The following is a 19149-nucleotide window of genomic DNA, read 5'->3' on the forward strand; positions in this document are numbered from 1 at the left end:
CTCGGCCTTCATCCGCCGGCGGTAAACCGCTCCTTTACCGAGGGCGGCTTGCCGCCTGCTCATCGCCGCCGCCCGCCGGCGGCAGGCCGACGTCGGCAAGCCGCATGTTAGCCGACGTCGGCCCACCGGCGGGTATTAAGCGGTTTGCCGCTGCCGATATGCCGCTGGTATGCCGCCGGCGGCCCGACGTCGGCTTGCTAGCTGGGTATTATTGTTATCAATTCGTCCCTTAACTACAACCCTTTACCACGCAATGTGTAATGGCCTGGTAGAGCGTTATAATGGAACACTCAAAAATATGATAAGAAAAATGTGCGAAGAATGTCCAAAACACTCGGATAGATACATCAACCCACTGCTATTTGCCTGTCGTGAAACTACTCATCCCAGTACAGGGTTTTCTCCATTTGAAATGCTATTTGGGCGGACTGTTAGGGAGGGGGCCTGTGGTCATACTAAAAGAATTGTGGACAGGAAAGAGTGAGGACATCGAAATTACCAGTATGTTATGGACTTGCAACAAAAGCTAGAGAAAACGTGTGAACTAGCTAAACAGGAAATCAAGAAAGTAAAGTTCATAAATAAAATCCAATACAATAAAACCGCTAGGAATAGGGAGTTTAAAGTAGGGGATATGAGGTATTACCCACGGACACAAGTAAAATACTCATGCAATGGAAGGGACCATATAAGATTAGGGAGAAACTAAATCGCATGAACTACCGGGTAGATTTAGGGAATAGAGTGCAAACATTTCATGCAAACCCTCCTTAAGAGATATTATCGGAGAAATGAGGACATCAAACCACTACAAAAGAGCAAAACAAATGAGGCATTTGAGGTTGTAACACTAGCATTGTTACCGATAGAAGCTAAAGATGAGTCAATAGGTGAACCCAATGGCGATGAAATATTGCATTTACCACCTGTAGTACCAAATGAGGGCATAACAGATGTTAACATTAATGTGCAACTAGATTGGGAAAAATGTTTGTTTCAGTTATAACACATGAGGGACTTTACCAATTCGAAACTATGCCTTTTGGCTTAGTTAATGCTGCGGCAACATTTAGCCGAATTATGAGGAAATTACTCCAAGGCTTAAGTGGAGTCCACAACTACATAGACGACATATTAATTCACTGGCCAACATGAGAAGAACATAAGAGAAAATTATTGGAAGTATTGAAACGCTTACGGAAAGCAAACCTAACTGCAAAACCCAGCAAATAATTCATAGGTTATGATGAGATTGAATTTCTGGCCCACCTTATTGGCAGAGGACTTGTTAAACCACAGCCAGATAAGATAGAGGCTGTGGGACGAGCACTCAGGCCCAAAACCAAAAAGGAGTTACGATCTTTTTTAGGACTTGTTGGGTATTACAGAGAGTTCATACCCGATTTTGCGGCGATTGCATGTCCTTTGACCGACTGTATAAAGAAGGGAGCACCTAATACAATGATATGGGGGGGGGGGAGCCAACAAAGATCTTTCGGAACATTAAAAGGTTCACTGATTAAATCCCCAATATTACATTTGCCTAACTTGGAAAAAATATTTATACTCCGGAGCGATGCATCAGACACTAGAATTGGGTCAGTGTTATTGCAAGTAGAGGGAGAAGAAACATTCCCTTTGGCATTTGCCAGTAAGAAATTAAATAAAGCACAAAAGGGCTATTCGGTAACAGAAAAGGAGTGCGTGGGTATAGTGTGGGCCGTTCAAAAATTTTAACCATACCTTTTTGGTAGAGAATTCATAATTAAGACTGATCACCAACCACTCGCTTGTCTCAAAAGAAATCCCAAGATGGGCACTTGTTCTACAGCCATATAGGTACAAAATAGAAGTCATTAGAGGAAGGGATAATGTAGCAGCGGATTATATGAGTCGTACTGATAATGAGTTAAGGAAAGGTTAAGTTGGAAGAAAAGTAAAGGAAAACGTCAGTTGCAAATTGACGATATGACACATTATTTATTGGATGGAAAGGAAATGGGTATAGTGAAATGTGTAAATAGGAAGGGAGAAAAAGGTGATGTTTCGTGGATGAAAGTGAAACTTCCTAATTTAACAAAAGTAATTTTATTAATTTAGTATAAAGAAAAATGTGAACATTTTTCTTGTTAAGAGGGGAGGTGTTGTGATGGTTCAAATGACACGTGTAGGGTTATTTCCACTGGTCATAGACTAATTAGCATAATATGCAAGGTGTTTGTAGCGTATCCAACAGTAAATGCCAAACCGTATTATTACGGAACGAGGCGCGCTTAATAAAACAAAAGGTCTCTTACAAAGGATGAATATTTGAAACACATGCCCCTAATTGCAAGCATTGCTTCCAGGTGGAATGGGCAAATGGAATGGAACACTTGGTTTAGAAACTTCACTTCTCTCTGAGCATCTAGGCAGAGCAGACGGCGGTTTTAGGCGTTAGTAAATAGTATATATGTCGTGGAGACAGGCCTAGGGTATATATTACCGGGAGAGGCTTCATTGTCTGGGTATACGGTATACTTGTATTGATATCCGATTGAGAGTACCCTTCACCGACCAAATGGAGACACCTGCCCCATGCCGTGACTCAGAGGCTGTCTAAACCTTTTCATTATACCATTTCCTGGAAGACGAAAATCAGTTCTCCGTTTTGTTGATAGCTTGTTTAATTGAGAAAGGAGGGCAACGGGACGGAAGATCCGTGCGTAGCAACCAACGTTGAGGCCCTCCCTCCGTTTGTAGTGTGTATTGGACGGTAACATGATATGGTTATACACGAAGAAAACGGTATTTAAAAGAGATATTGAATAACGCCAAATAAGTTAAAGGTCAAGCGACACGTATACTTGACTTTACATAATATTAAACTTAACAATTCTTACATTAACAAAAACCCAACACCGCGATTTTTTTCCGTCTCCAAAGGGGTAGAAATCGGTAAAAAGTACTATTACGTAATAGATTCAGTGACGTCACGGGGGAGCGCAGAAGAGTGCAAACTGTATATGTTCTGCGCAGTGCATTGGGTATGTAGAAATCTCAAACTTCTCGAAAATATTACCTTTTTCAGCAGTCTGTTACAAGAAAGATTTGGATTAACATGAAAAATCACAAATTAATACATAAGACATCAAACAAAACATCCATTGACTTCTTTTTTCATAAATTTCTAGCATTTTCTTCCTATGAAGCAACATAAACTCCGCAAATATCGGCTACATTGACTCGTTCAGGGAAAGCCGAAAACAAATTACGTCATTTCTTTACCAAGTCGAAAGTTATTACTTATTGCTACCACATACAGTTTCTATACACGCACTGTAGTACGCATATATACACAGCACAGCATAGCTTATACATAGCTTATACATTGACACACAGTATTTAGATAGCAACGGCGAAGTAGTAAGGGAAATGGAGGACATGGTGGACGATCGTGGGGAAGTTTTTCCCTACATGTTCGAACCGGAGACCAGCGAAGAGGAAGCGGGACCGGACAGCGATGTCTAAATCGTTCGTCTTGACGGAATACAAAGGTAACATTACGCCTAGCGCACTATACTGTACATAGGATAGTTGTGTCACTAGTTAGGCCTAGAACCGATAAATGTTTCCTAACTTTGCTGATACTCTTAGCTAGCCAATTTGTTGATGGGGCAGCAAAATTAACATGAAAGTGCGGTCCAGTTAAGTTAAGGAAGTTACTATTTTCCTTAAAAGTTGTGGCAGCACATGCCCCACAGACATATTTCATTTGGTTAGTAGATTGAAGGAGCCAATTGGAAGAGTGCACAACAAATTCAGAGGTGGCTATTATTAATTTCCTAGCAGTTGTAGTGGCAAATTAGTGAAGTTACCACAAGGGTGGGGGAGGGAGGAGGTGGCACCTCACACCAGCTTTTTGTCATTTCCGATTGAGCTAATTTCATAACCAGATTTTCTCAATCTAGGGAATGGATTCAGAAGTGGGAAAGAGTTGAAAACGAGGCAACATCGGCCTGTTTTATTCTCCTTTGCAGCATTGTCCCAACAGAGGCAAGACTTCTAAGAAGAGGCTACCCCTTCCTTACTAGTGATGTTACTTGTAAGGAGCTTGAACGGTAGATTGCCCTTCAGAGGTGCCCCTTTTCTATTTTGACATGTTAGTACAGTATGCCCCAATAAATGAGGTCGGTATGAAGTCATTGAATTGGCTCTTTATTATTTGAACTGGTTTGTATTGTTTACAGGTGTCATTGTGGCCAGTGTGCTGTGATGCCTACAGCAAGGGAATGTAGATGCTGCAGCGAAATAGATAAGTAAGGACTGTGATGGATGAAGAAGGTGCTGCATGCATCACCTTACACCCAGGTTTTTGAAGCTATGGTGCCTGAACCCATTGTTTCTTCAGACAGCCTACTACATGTACCGTCAACAGTATGGTGGACGTGCACAGGAAAACAGGATCCAAGAGTAAGTATAGAATACATTATCTTTGTTGTATACCTTTATTCATTGCTCTGACCTGCTGTTGAAAGATGTAACAATACAGAGGGTGTATTCTTAGTTTAGTTTCGTTATGAAAGGAATAACATTAAGATATAGATTTGATCAAGAAAATTTGTGCCCCATGTTCAAAACCTAATTCTGATTAGGTCATTTTGTCGAAAAACTGGTGTAATGCCCTTGAGGTTAACCCTTATCATGCTGACTGACATAGTAGTCATTAACATTGAGCCATGGAACCAAATGCCACACAAAAAATGTCCACCATGCTTGTGCACGGTCCATTTACAAATTTTAGTCCCCGAGATACAATGATCAGTTTGTATATATGGCATAGCTAGGCTACCAAGATGGCATAGATGGCTACCAAGCTTTTGTGTGTCTTCATCTTTTATAGCTGGTTTTCATATGATTATTTTACAGGAAATACAGACACACAGCATACAGACAGCTTGCACGGATGAGCTAGCAGTTTTTAGGGAAGGAGATTTGTGTTGTTCTCCCAGCCTATGCAGTAAGGAGGATTAGAGAAGCTTTACCATCTCAACAGTATGAAGGATTTAAATTATCAAGACTGTGAGAATGTGGATTGTTTATGCCAAGTCATAGTATCATTTCTGCAAAGTTTTATAGAAACAGGGTTCAGTCCTGTCTGTTTTGTGGCTGAATGGTGAACACTTTGGAATTCCAGCTTACATTTTTCTGGTTCATGGTATTACCTACAATCTTGGATGAAATTTTACATTTTCAAGTTTGGGAAGTACAGTACATAACAGTAATAGATAATAAAAACTCAAGTTAATTTTTTGTATGTATTCTCTCTTTGAGCAAAGCTGTCACTTGTAGTAGCCTGCCAACAGAATCTGGTTGATTGAAATCTCAAATATACCAGGGTTAAAATAGAAGAATAGTTTGAATAAAGTACCCTAAACCACTATGTCAATGGGATCTGGAGAGCTTAGGCTTTCATTTTAATAAAAGTGTAATGAGAATCAATCTGAAATTGTTCATTAATCCATGGAATATCAAGGTTACTTGATCATAAATGGGATAAAACCAAAAAATCACATTTTATCCCATGCGGGGAACAAACAGCAAATTTCTGTCAATTCTTTTCCAGAAAAAAAAAAAATTGGCAACATGTTTGAAACACCAAAGTTACATACAAATAGTAAGTCAGCATGAAATTTATATTTATGAAGTCTAAGCTCTCTAGAGAGGAATACTTATCATTGGAACTTTTTGTAAATATAATGTTATCATTTAGTTACTTTAATGTAAAACTTAAGCAACTTCCCTAAGGCTGGTAGCGACCTGTTAATTAACACTGCTCTGCAGCTGTGCCATACACCATGTGAACAGACGATTCACAGAGTCGATTGCTCCCCACTACAATGAAACAAGATTAGAAATTGGGAGGCCATCAACTACAGTACTTCAGCAAAGCTTTTGAAATCTGCTTCGGTGTTGTTTTATGGCATCATTGTTCGGATGAACATAGGAGCTTGCAAGTGGTGGGGGCTCTTTTCTGACAGGAACATGACGCTCCTCTCCCAGAGTTCCACTTCTGCAGAAGTTGTTGCAAGCAGTCAAGAAGTTCCCATACATAATCTGTAGAATAGTAAAGATATGAAGAATAATATAATAATAGTTCATAAAAACATACCATTTAGATAGAGGCATTCCAATCACTCCATTTAGGTCAATAGGCATGGCACAGTTGTCAGTCAAGTCTTTGGATGCCCAACTAAGGCGACAGCTGAGTACACCTCAATTGGTGTGGATACATGGGTCAGGTTTTACCTGACAACTTGTGCCTGAACAATTTCAATATATTTGTTACTGATTACAACAAAAACCCTACACCTGTTTGTGCACCTAATATTATGGATTATGTAATCTTCAGCAGGATGTGTGGTCATTGTCTCAGTAGCTTAACCACTGTTTATGTAGTAAAGTAAACATGTGGACAGAGTAACATCCTGTCCCATCCCCTTGTAATCCATGGTAAAAGAGTGTATAAGATGCAACTTGCACCATTTGTATTCAGTAGCAGATATCCAGCCAAGTGAAGATATAATATACTCTGTTAAATCCAACTACTTGTTTGTGCCTTTATTTCTTGTTCACATACAGCTGTGACAACTCTACCAGATACAGTATGTATATGCTAATTGAAGTAAAGACTGATGGCCTCCACCACACATTCCAGACTGCCCCACAGTGTTGGTGTCAAAATTAATAATGATCCTCTTTCCAGAAAGTTATGGCACCAATTGATTTTCCAGACTAATCTACTATCAATCTTCAAAATTACCTCGAAGCGTCATCTTTGTCATGTTCAGATGAGTAACTGATGGAGTGTAGTCCGGACTACCTGGCGGTTTTTCGGTGTATCCCGATGTGGATGCCACAGCAGCAGACGGACCATCATCGCCACTATCAGATGGCCCTGGTTGCTTTGATGGTGTTCTTGTCTCTGTTGGTCCAGTTAGCAACTTCAATGATGGTAGGGGGACCAGTGAACACTGGACTTCTACATGTGTTACATTCACTGAAAATTAGAATAAACGCTTATTATACCACACACATACAGTAGGCTGCTCATGGACAGGGGTCAGCTGCCTAGATGGTTCACTTATCTTCTCTGAAGGAGAGCATATCCTCCTGCTTTATGTGGCTGCAAAAATATGGGCCACTCACACCATGAGCATTATTGCAAATGACCAGCTTGGTTTCATATTGTATAACTACAATGTAATCTCCCTTCTCTCAGTAACTATAGATGTAGCCTTTATATTTTCCTGTGAAGCCATCAGGTATAGCCTCCTCAACCACGCGGATATGATGGATAAAATGCAATGTATATTATCCCTTAGTCAGCCTGCCCGATGTGCAGTTTTAATTGCTATTTTGCTTTCAACGAGTACTGTTTCTAAAATTTTGGCCCCTGTACTCACTTCTGCTATAGAATACTCTATAGATGTATGAAAGTTTTGCATTCTTCCTTGTATTACCCTGGCTTACACTTCTCTACCACATTTTCTCCCCCACCCCCCACTCTCCATCCATCACTCTATTAAAGCCTATTTATGGGGACCTTTCGGCCGTAATACTGCTGCCTCCTTTTTGTCTGGTAGCTTGCCCCCCATATACATGCCTCGATGTTTTACTGGTGGAGATTCCTTGTATCCCGTTCAAAACTGACTACTTAAATCTTTAATGCCCGTCACCACCCTCCCCTTCCCCCATTTCCCAACTGTTTTTCGGTAATATCAAGCACATGTCTATAAGATCATGCTACCTTTAGATGGAGATGTACATTCTGCAGAATCCTGCCATTATTTTCACTGCAGTTGCTTGGGGAACAGCTTCTAGATTAATCTAAGTATTGAAAATTGGGAAAGAAAATAACAAGGAAGTTATGAAAGTTCATTTAAGAAAGCAGTTTGATATGTTTGAAAGTACCTGTCACAAGCGTTTTCTCTTGTAACAAAAATGGCAAAATATAAGGATGTCATTTACTGTGAAACATATGAGCTATACATCTGATTGCTTGTTATTCTGGATTTTTCATGATGTACCACAGATAAAAGTTAATATATCCCTAGTCTACGCATAACTTTATCGTCGCCGTACCTAATTTAGGGCCTAACTAACTGAACGAAATTATAAGAATTAGCCTACTGTAAGTTAGTAATAATACCAAGTTAGTCCTTGTTGTAGTAGGCCTAGGCCAGAAAATACACTTACTCTTTTCCGATCCAGCTTCGCAACTACCGGTCTACTTGTTTCTATATCTCCTCGAGATTTGAAGATACTTTCTCCAAATAGAGAAGGAACGGCATTGTCTTGTAGACGGCGAGCTGTTGGTGTTCCAAGTCCAAGTTGCGCGGATAGGCGATAGGAATCGAAACTTTAACTAGTGAAGGGCGCACTGCACACATAAGATTCGCTCGAAGGTTCCAGCCAATCTTTACTTATAGGCAGCTAGGCTGGCTGAGTGCACTGGTACTAAGCTATCGCTGTATACAGTGTTTGACGAACACGAAACTTTCTTGTACTGTTGTGCACCCATTCTCATCTGATATTTTGTTTACTGTTCGTGACGTATTGTTTACGGCTTTGATCTCGGTTAGCATATTAGGCATACTTAGTTTTGGTAACATTGGCGGTTCCCCCGTGACTTCATTATCTTACGGAATTAGCTTGATTATTAACTTAATTAAAACAGCAAAGAAACAATTGTGGAACTCCAAATTTGGAATATAGTGTTTTGATATGTACCTTTTAAATTTGTGTAAATTTGAAGGAAATCTGTTACGTTTCACTTGACCTTTAACAAGGGAATTGTCGCGGAGAGAAAAAACCGACTTCCTTAGTTAAAAGGAACATTTTCTGTTGATTAAAAGAAGGGCATTAATAAACGTTAAGATTATGTTATGTAAAAGACAGTTAATTGTAGCGTACAATAATAAAGTTTCCTTATTTATAAGCATACTGTTACATTTCATTTCTTCATAAGTGTTAAAGGAACCCGAGTGGGAATTTATTATTTCAATTTCTCACGCTAATAAATTGCCGTTGCAATGGAATTAAAGAGACGTGGCGGGAATAGAAGGGAGTCCGTCCCCGGTCACAGTTTCTCGACATTGACTTCGCTGTTGAAACTATACGACTGGAACAGGGGCGAAATGAGCTCTAAGTTTTGTATCATATATTACCTTCAGGGCTTTACCACCCCTCCCCCCTCAAAATGGGGATGTTTGCACCCATTAAACCCTCAGCAGATTCCCCTCCCCGTTTCAGATTCATACTGAAATGACTGCCACATTTGTTAGATGCTCTCAATTTAAACATATCTATTCATCATTTACGTTAGTTAGACAAGAGATAATTGGTCCCAATTAAAGTCAAACTTAAAAAGACTAATTGAGACGGAATAGATTGTGATAGTTCTCTTTATTTAAGTAAATACAAAGACTATCCAAAGAAAAACACATTTCATTTGGATCCGTGAATGACCAGGGAATCTTCTTACATAAAATATAGCATTGAGGAATAAAAAATAAAACTCTTTAAGTGTTAGCACACATTTTCATGAACCTAAATGTAATGACGGATCCCTTGCGTACGGAGTATTTGCTTGTTTATGGTATGTATCGGCTTTCCATGAAATATCTACGAGACTGCAATATTTTGTGACTGCGTCAAAAGTAGGTACAAAATATGCAAAGAAGAAACAGCAAATGTCATCTGGATTAGTAATTGATTGGGAAACCTTGTGAACTCATTTAAACTACCATTTACACTGCGAAGTTGATGGCCATTATGTACATATCAACATACACATACAATATAAGTTAATGATAATGTGTATTGTGACATTATTAAGCTATACGTTTAAGAGCTACTTTATATGTCGCGCACCAACATCATTACTGTTTCGTGCATAGCCTGTATGTTCAAGGATCGGCCTCTTGCGATCTGGCCTTCCGAGTGTTAACCTCTCAATACATTTCTGTAATTCTTTATAGAAGTATTTCTGTCTTTATTTGGACATTGAACAACATATTACCTGGTCGGTAACATCACATGTATCGCCTTCGAGATCCTATGTATGAACATATGTGACATTAATGATGATAACACATTGACAAACTAAAACCTACCGGACAGATATACATATTTTGTTCCAACTTTGAATACGAAATATAAAAGCAGTTTTTAAAGTTGTTGGCGAAATTTGAAAATCGAAGATATTGATATATGCCGAAGAAATGGGGTGGGTTGGCAGTGTAGAGCAGGTTGACTTAGAAAATACTTATCTTAATACGACAATAATTCAAAAATGAATTCTTCTTCGCAGCTGGAACATCACAAAAAATAAGCCTGCTGCTTCCTTCAGTAATACCGTCTCTATATTATATAAGTTACAAAATTTCATTTTCTTTCTACAATGTTATGAACAAGACATAAACGCCGTTTGAATTGGTTATCTTATATGTAACTACCATTCATATTAGGTAATTCATATAATTGAGATCGCGTGTAGTAACTAAATGCAATTGTGAGATATAGAATAAAGTAATAGTTCAAATATGCTAACCAGTGCTGTATAACCCGTAGTCGTACCCATACTCGAGTCCCAGATCTTCACCGGTACCCATTTGTCAGGACCGCACCGGTACCCACTGTATATGACTTAGTTTTATTTTGGACCCATGACTTGATACTTGATACCCTTGGACTCATGACTTGATACCCGTACTTTTAGTGTAATATGTAGAAGACTGTGTCGCCTACTATGGATGTTTCTACAATCCGGTTTATTTCGTTTCAAAGCAGTAAGAGAAGCTCCATTCATGTTCTTTGTTTGAATTATAGTGATTGTTTATAGCAGGATCTTGACTAGATAGAACGTCAACCCGAAAACTTGACAGAATAACAAACCAAGGACCGCACGTGGGTGTACACGATAGTGCCACGTGCCGCAAAAGAAAAATGAGCGGGCCGCCAGTGGCATTTGACCCACAGGTTGCACACGAGTATATTTAGACGATACAGTGTGGTATAGCCTACATATTTGGTGCTTTTTACGTCACCCGCCATGCGGGATACAAAACGTCACGGCCAAACGGCACTACCGAACCATCCCATTCTGACAAACGAAACTCAGGTCAAGCGAGCCAATAAAACATACGCCCGCCGACCTGCAGAGACAAAACGCCCAACCCCCCACTGAAACATTCAAAAAACCACAAAAGCACGACCAGCACGCAGCGAAACGAAAAACCCCTCCCCAGCACACCACCGTCCAAAGAGTTAAAGGGGAAAATCGCCTTCAATTTGAAGGCGAATGTCAGACTTCACCGCCTCAAGGACTGCCTGCCAACTTGCCCGCGACACGGACGTGTATTACTTGTGTACTTAGCACTTCGTAATACCTACGTCCTCCGACGTTCACCTCTAGAAATGCCATTTCTGCGTTAGATTTCTACGATATGAATAATGAATCACCTTGTGACCTCACGTCAATTACCCACTACCTGACGAGAAAAAGCCACTAGATGCGTACGTTATCTAACAGGCAATCTCCAAGCGGACATGTACGCAAAAAGGCAGGCACTAACCGATAGGAAAGGCACATGTTTACATCCTTATACATCATCATATACCAGCGCATGCGTGGTAATGCGCTAGTTGCCGGTGACGTAAAGAATAGGAGCTTAGACTGGCAGACGACAATACAGCACTGATCTCTAGTGCAGTATAGTGAGCGCTGCAAGGTGACGTCAGACATGCACAGGAAATTTGACGAAATTCGAAACCTTGAAATCTACTTTTCGACCGAGCTGTATTCAGTTCTCTTTTGCTCAACTAATCTACCGACGCTACCAGTACCACTTAACTTTTGTCTGCCTCATACTGAGAAGATTTGTAAGTATTATGAAAAGTCGAAGTAGGCAAATTCTACCAAGTTAGTGAGCACCAACGTTAGCCCCGCTTAATTATAGGGCCTGGGCCTAGTTAGTGCTAATGTAGGCCTAGTCAGTAAATATGACTGTACATTACGTGGCCTAAGCCTAGGCCACAATTAGCACTCGTATTCGTAACGTTACCTAAGCAAGCGTATGTTTATTGCCTATTACGAAAAACCAAAGCATACAACTATATGTATGTACAAATCCTCAAAATGAGATGATCCCAAAAAATCTATTGTTCTGTTCCTATAAACAACGTTCACGTAGCATGCTTTACAAGTTAGCCTACATTGTAAAAGTTTTTCCTAACTGAGCCACTCATCTGATGCTATGTACAACCAATAAACAAGGCTTTGTGCTGTTCAAGCCAAACATTAAAACCCATGTATAAGGATGCTCATGCCAGGATCAAGTAATCATGCAAACTTTTAGCCCTTGAGATAAATTTATGACCAAGCTACATGTAGTTCAATACAAAATCACAGAATATATTGGCTTTTGTATGTTAAATTTGTAAAATTATGGTTTGATTTACTGCTGGACAAAAATGTGCATTTGTAGGTCTAAGTGAACCAAGACCATCCTGTTGAAAGGATGTTCAGATAACGTCGCGTGCATTTGGCCACATCCCCATGTCAACCCTTCTCCCTCAAATTTTGCACAATTTGTTTGGAAAGCCAAAATGTGTGTAGTATGGTGTATAGTTGTATATCACTACAAGTATGAGTTAACGTTACTTTACCTTTCTTATTTTCAATGACATTTTGTGCCTGAAGCAGTGTCACTGCAGGACTAAGTGAAAATATTTATTTTATCTTTCAGAGAAATGGATCAGTCACAAGTGGAAATTCAACCTTCAGAGCAGGTATAGAGTTTTTCTTTTAATTTGCAGAGGTTTTGCCTGAGTTGCAAAACCACACAATATGATTATTCTTAAAATTAAGATGGAAGTATTTCACTGTGTCTAAGATTTCCACTACATACAGTAATAATAGTGACTTGGGATAACCAGTGAGTACTACAAATTCTAAAAATAATTTCTGTAAAGTAATACTTAGGCCTATGTAGAATATTGGCTGATGTTGGCTGAATCCAAATTAAGGCTGGAAAAAACAGTGTCTTCTTGTACAACTTAAGAAAGTGTCCTATGCTTCCCAAAATTTTCTGCCAAACCACAGATTATGTGGGAAAGACTGATCAGGGGTAATACGGAGATCAGACTTCCTTTTTGTTATTAATAATTTATAGCCATACTTCATTTTATTATAACCTTTTTGTTATCTTATCATTTTAACCCATTTTTTGTAACCCGTTATTCCGACTTTCAGTTTCTTTTTAATTCATTCAAAATAGACAAAACAACTAAGGATACGCATAGACAAGCCTGGGGGTTTGTCATCCTTCAACATATTTTGCAAGGAGCTTTGTTCCCAAGAGGAAGGTAGGTGTGCATCTTGATCATTGTGCAATGCTACTAAAGCATGTTTATGCTTATAGGTCAGTGGGTCCTTCAACCATGCCCATCATGATCTGAAATGTTGCACATGTATCTATGTTGGACATTTGAAAGATACAATGATGCTCAAGACAATATTTCTACAGTTCTGTCATGTGCTAGACAGATTATACTGTGGTTGAATATTTGTAACTGACAATATTCCAAATAAGTTTATAGTTGTGGGGTTTTAAATGCATGTGTTCATGAGTCAACCATTTCAGTTAAATATTCATAAGAGAGGGACATCATCATAGCCCCCCCCCCCCGGCTACCCCTCCAGTAATACCTCTGTTCTGACACAGTACTAGTTCTATTTCTTTATAATGATAACTTTTGAAAAATGGCAATAACAGAGTAGCAAAGCAAAACTTTACATATCACTCTTCGATCTTTGGCCAGTGTAAAAAAAAAAAAAAACCCCTAGCTGCTACCTGGCTGACCCACCACAAAGGCTTGACACTTCTCTCCTCCCTGTGACTCCTAAATTTGGTTTGTAATGAGAGTGTCAATTACATTACATACTGTAGCTGTACTGAAAGTTTCTAACAAATGTAGCTTTGGAAAGGTTGATTGACCGCTTACATCTTTATTTATGTTTAGGATAGACAACATCCTCTTTTTTTGTTTCAGGTATTAAAGAACTAACAACTTCAGCAAGGTTCACTCTGTTTTCACAGAGATGGGCCCAGCTGAGTGATGAAGAGCGGGCTATCTACAAAGAGAGAGCCAAGAGTGAACCCCTCTCACTATCCTCTAAAGAGAGGCAATGGAAAGCAAACCTGAGGAAGATGAAGCGTTTGGTAAATAAATTTGTTTTTAAAGTTTAAGATGAGAATTGAAGATTATAATTTGATTATGATAATTTTTAAGGCTTTTGCACATCAACATACCTATAAAGCATGGCATTTCCTGACATATGCTTCAACATGTTTCAAATCACATTTAACTCATGTTGTTGATTATTACAAATATTCACTGACTAGAGAATATTCCCAATTTCAAAGATGCATATGATTGGGTCATGCTGATTGGAAAGGGAAAGATCTCTACATAAATCAATGTCATTATACCATTATCAGCATAAGAGTTAGTACTTAAGAATAGTACTGGTTGTGATTCATGTTGTACAAGTAGCATCATTGCCATGAAGATATTTATCGGTTAAGTCAGCAATGAAATATTAAGACTCAATTTTCCAGTTGCAACAAATGTATTCAGCCTAGTGATCACTTAAACAGTTGAAACAGGAATCTTGACAGTGATTGTAGATGAAAATCTGCATATTATTGTGACTTTACTTTATGTATAAAAGATGAAAATAGAACATCTACTTCCTGAATGTTGTATATGCATTTGCTTTAATTATTCATTACAAACAGATGGATCACCAAAAGGAACTGATGCCAACCACAGAGGGTTTCTTTGTAATGGCACACTCTGCAAGGGATGAATACTTTGGTGGGTCTGAACAAGGACTTAAGTACCTCCGTGAGAATTTCCATATTGTGGAGGGCTTTGTTGCAGGTAAGATGTGAGACATTGTAACAGAGGTAACCTCATTGCAATCAAATGAATATATAGGATGGCTGGATTTGTTTATAAACTATACTGTTGAAAACAATTTACTCATAAAATATTACATTTATGCAGAGGTTTGTCTGAGAGTTGTTTGAATTTCCTTGGGATCAGGTTATAGTGCACATAGTTTTGTTTGGTTTTAATCGCTGTTTAATATTTTACATTCTATTATATCCATGTACGTCAGGTTAAGATTGTTTCCTACAAATATCCAAATGTTAGTGGCATTGGGTACCAAACAGAGACCATGGGGCAGTGGAAATTTTTACCCTTAAATGGGTATGTATTGATACATATATACTAGGTAGTGTAATGCAGTAGTATATTGCTTTGAAGTTGCTATTAATTATCATTGTATTACAGTAATATTTATGAAGTGGTTTATTATTTAGGCATTGCCATTCTATGTACCTCTACTATAAATTTCATATTCCCTGACGAAATCTTCATGACAATCCTTTGTCCTAGCCATTCTGTCCTTGCTCCTCACCAAATTCACTATGTCAATTTGTAAGTGGGTCCAAAGAATTGCAATAGTCATGTTAAATCAATCTTGATAGCCTTCCTAGAATTTGTAGATAGATATCTTGAGCTTCATTGTAAAGTTCAAGGAGTCTCCATGATCATAACTTTGCCACCTTGACAAAATCTCCTGCTTGTTTTTTATCAGTGTCAATGGCAACACTCTATGTCCTGTAGATGTTTATTCCTATTCATATCTATTCATATCTATCATATCTGCGGTCAACCATTTTCCACAGAGCCCACTACTGCTTAGAGGATGAAGATGTCAGATGGCAGTCCACCAACTTGACATGAAACTACATCCCAGTTTCAAACAGAATAAACAGTGCATCACACTCAAGTAATAGAAATATTGTACAATTCACAAAGTACTGGGTCAACCTTTATAGCTTCATTATTTACATGTATGTCATATGTTTTTTTTATTTTATTATTTATTACAGATCCAGGAGTGTGGGCCAAATCATCTTCTAGTAAAGTGACGGTGAAACAAATAAGGGATCTCTTTAATGAGAAATATGGTAAGTATTTATGGCATTATCATGTCATAGGAAATGGTTTTGAGAATCTCACTGCCCAAAACATCACCATGTCTGTGACTCTCCCTGGTGACAAAATAAAAAACAACAGCAGAAATAGCACTCTGCAACGCACTAGAAAAACAGTTTATGTCTCTGTTCAAATCAAACTTTGATTTGAAAGGTTTTCATTCCTCAATTTTTCATTTCCTAAATATGAACTGTTTAACTTGGCAGTCTGGATCCTGCCATTGGGTTCCTGGCATGAGTGGTAAAGAGTATGTTGTAAATATATGTTATTGTTAATTGTTGTATGTTCAAGACAACCTACTATTATATGACTTATTTTCTCCCCAAAATGTCAATTCCACTGGGGCAAAGTGATGTTTTTAATTACCAATCAATGAAATTTACCACTATTGTAACCTGCAGTTCCTCGTGTATTTTTTTTAAAAGATTTCCAGTTTTCAACAGACACCCCATTTGGGTGTCATCTTGGGTAATTCATTGGGTAATACAATGCTGTATAGTTATGATGTTACTATACATGTGTGACATGTACATCACGCTGTACTTATGACTTCCACTTGCCAAGTACTAGCAGCATATAATCATGTTTTCATTCTGATTTTCAGCTGCGGTTGCTGGTAAAGGCAAGAAGATGCCATACAGCATGCAGAACAGTTTCACAGTGTCTGGACTTCCAGACGGACTACAACTGAGACAGCCTTCCAGATATGGCACAAAGCAGTTGCGAGAAATTTGGGATGCCAGAGACTCAATTGTCATATTATTACTTAGCTCATAGTGACTGGTTGGGTTAGTTTAGGGTTAGGGTTAGGCTACCTTTCTACTTATATATGCTATATGCAAAGAATCTTTTTCTCAGGGGAGCAATTAAGACAGAAACCCTTTAGTATGGAAGCTCATTAGAGCCATGGTTCTTTTTTGCTTCAAGGCCAAAATCCTTAATTGTCCCTTGCCCCTAATGAGCTTCCGTAAATTAACCATTATGAGTGTCATCTGGCTAATACAGGCACTATTTTAAATTCTCTTTATTATTATTACAAAGTCAAAGGATGTGTAACATGGAATAATAACAAAAGGTATGCCAATTTCACAGAGGTAAAACCAAAATATACTTAAAAATATAGTTTCATTTTAATGCCCTAACTATTACAAGTACTAAAAAAGTCAGGTGGGTACTTGAACATTAAACTTGACACATAGAGAGAGCTTCATGTCAGTGGATGGCACAGTGGAAGCACTGTAGGTGATGCTTCTAAAAAAATCAATTGCCACTTTACATAACTCGAATTTTGAAATGACAAAATAGCAAAAGCTGGTTCTTCCAAAAGTGACCTTTTTGTCCATATTCCCGATCCACCTGCATATTCTTTATATATATATATATTTTTTTTGGGGGGGGGTTGCATTGAATTTTTTTATATCACTAACAATGACACAAATCCCTGTCAGCATAAGATTAACTAAAAATATGTTCAGAAATTTTCAGATGTTTTTCTCCTCAATGTTGTATCACATCTATGATGGTTTAATGTTTTGACTTGTGCAATGATTTGTAGTTCGACTTAACATGTCTTTTACATTCCACACCATATATGAGCGTGAGATATAATTTTTTAACTTTACACTATTAGATGTAAGTAAGGATGCCCATACCATTGTTATCATTTGATAATAACAAGCTTTTTCTTTTCAATGGAAAAATGGAGAACAGGAATAAACAGTACATCATAATTTTAATCCTGTGCAATATGTTGGCTGCATCAACCCTTCAACAGTTTGAATTATACGACACCATGACAACCAGTAATCTCACAATTTTAATGTGTTATTTTATCTTGCAGTGAATAATATTTGTTTCACCATTTTGCCAATTTTACCTCACTCTTTTCTTAAACTCCATCCCTCATTCATGTATTCCTTATCTACTCTTGCCAGTTTATATATGAAATCCTTGATGTATTCCACCTTGCTCAGATAAAAGTTTTTTTTTTGAGATATTTTAACTTTTATGCTTAATATATGGACTACAAGTGTATGTCATTCATCTTGCCAATAAATAAGACATAACAAAATCATGGATCCTGTCATTTCTAGCTCAATCCGATAAATATGCATGTTGATGATGATCTTTGTATGTTAATTCACAAGTGTAAAAAATGAAAGACCCTAACACCCCAACCCATCATCCAGATCTGTTGTGATATTTAAGATGACCTCAACCACTTCCTCCCCATTTAGAAAACACCCAACAACAGCCCCCTCCTGTCCTCTCTGAAGTACCAATCGACATGAAATTTTGACGTGGAGTAGAAGACACCCTTGTCATTGTCGTACACTTATTTCGTGTAATTATCTGACCGGGAAAGGCTTGTTGTCTATATGATTTCTATTTGCGCCAAAAATAAGTGTTTTTGTCTTGAAAAGTATACAAAGTACCTCGTTTTGGTACCCCTTCCTTTCCACCTAGGGTATGTGACGTGGCTGAATTTTTCATATGTGGGAGAAAAGAGTCGTAGCTACGTGTAGACAACTCATACGGTAGCATTAATCTTCGAGAAGGGGGTATAGTCTATACGTTTTGGATGCCCTCCCCCCAAACATAAAAATAGTTTTTTTTCAACGGTAGTAGCTATAATAACCCTAAGCAAGGACGCCAGCGCCGACGTGAACATTTGAGTAGCTTTTTTACCACCTTAGGTCATTGACGGCGGAACCGGGGGGGGGGGGCTTGGGGGGCTCGGCCCCCCAATGAAAAAGTTGAGGGGGCAAATGCATGATAAGCCCCCCCCCATTATTTACCAAGGCTCCGAAACGTGCATCTGCCCATTTTTCAATGCATACTTGTCGATATGTCCGATGCACACGGATACTATATAGGTGTAATAATTTTAGTAATCGCTGGGGGGACCCTCGGCCCGTCCCCTAGCTATAGACCACATTGTCACCCCAACCGCGTCTTCACGCCCCGTGAAAAGTGGAAGCAGTGAGCGCAACACAACTTCGTCTTAGGCCAATGACTTGCCTCATTTCA

At 38.6% G+C, this 19149-nt stretch overlaps 1 protein-coding gene and 1 long non-coding RNA gene across 3 annotated transcripts; one reads left to right on the plus strand and one right to left on the minus strand.

The window, feature by feature from the left end:
* Positions 1-6816: 6816 nt before the first annotated feature.
* Positions 6817-9159, minus strand: LOC139984976 (uncharacterized). The gene is made up of 3 exons (XR_011799249.1): positions 8239-9159; positions 7790-7869; positions 6817-7039 (listed from the first exon to the last, which is right to left on the minus strand). It is a non-coding gene; the product is annotated as an uncharacterized lncRNA (long non-coding RNA).
* Positions 9160-11560: 2401 nt separating this feature from the next.
* On the plus strand, positions 11561-18309 carry LOC139984968 (uncharacterized). 2 transcript variants are annotated; one of them, XM_071999131.1, is made up of 6 exons: positions 11561-12834; positions 13323-13410; positions 14098-14267; positions 14847-14991; positions 16014-16091; positions 16724-18309. In XM_071999131.1, exons 1-6 carry the CDS (start codon positions 12796-12798, stop codon positions 16894-16896), a joined length of 693 nt encoding a protein of 230 aa, XP_071855232.1. In that variant the 5' UTR covers positions 11561-12795; the 3' UTR covers positions 16897-18309. The 2 variants fall into 2 exon arrangements, with proteins under 2 accessions (XP_071855232.1, XP_071855233.1); XM_071999132.1 differs by lacking the exon at positions 13323-13410 and having other exon boundaries at positions 11565-12834; positions 14145-14267.
* Positions 18310-19149: the final 840 nt, after the last annotated feature.

Source organism: Apostichopus japonicus, chromosome 17 (assembly GCF_037975245.1).
Source record: "Apostichopus japonicus isolate 1M-3 chromosome 17, ASM3797524v1, whole genome shotgun sequence".
NCBI lineage: Eukaryota > Metazoa > Echinodermata > Holothuroidea > Aspidochirotida > Stichopodidae > Apostichopus > Apostichopus japonicus.

What these genes read in the sequence shown, in the direction of transcription:
- LOC139984968 (XM_071999131.1), top strand. Translation starts at nt 12,796, where the DNA reads ATGGATCAGTCACAAGTGGAAATTCAACCTTCAGAGCAG. An exon ending in AAATTCAACCTTCAGAGCAG is followed by an intron (nt 12,835 to 13,322) that starts GTATAGAGTTTT and finishes CATTCAAAATAG; the next exon opens with ACAAAACAACTAAGGATACG. An exon ending in TCTCTTTAATGAGAAATATG is followed by an intron (nt 16,092 to 16,723) that starts GTAAGTATTTAT and finishes TCTGATTTTCAG; the next exon opens with CTGCGGTTGCTGGTAAAGGC.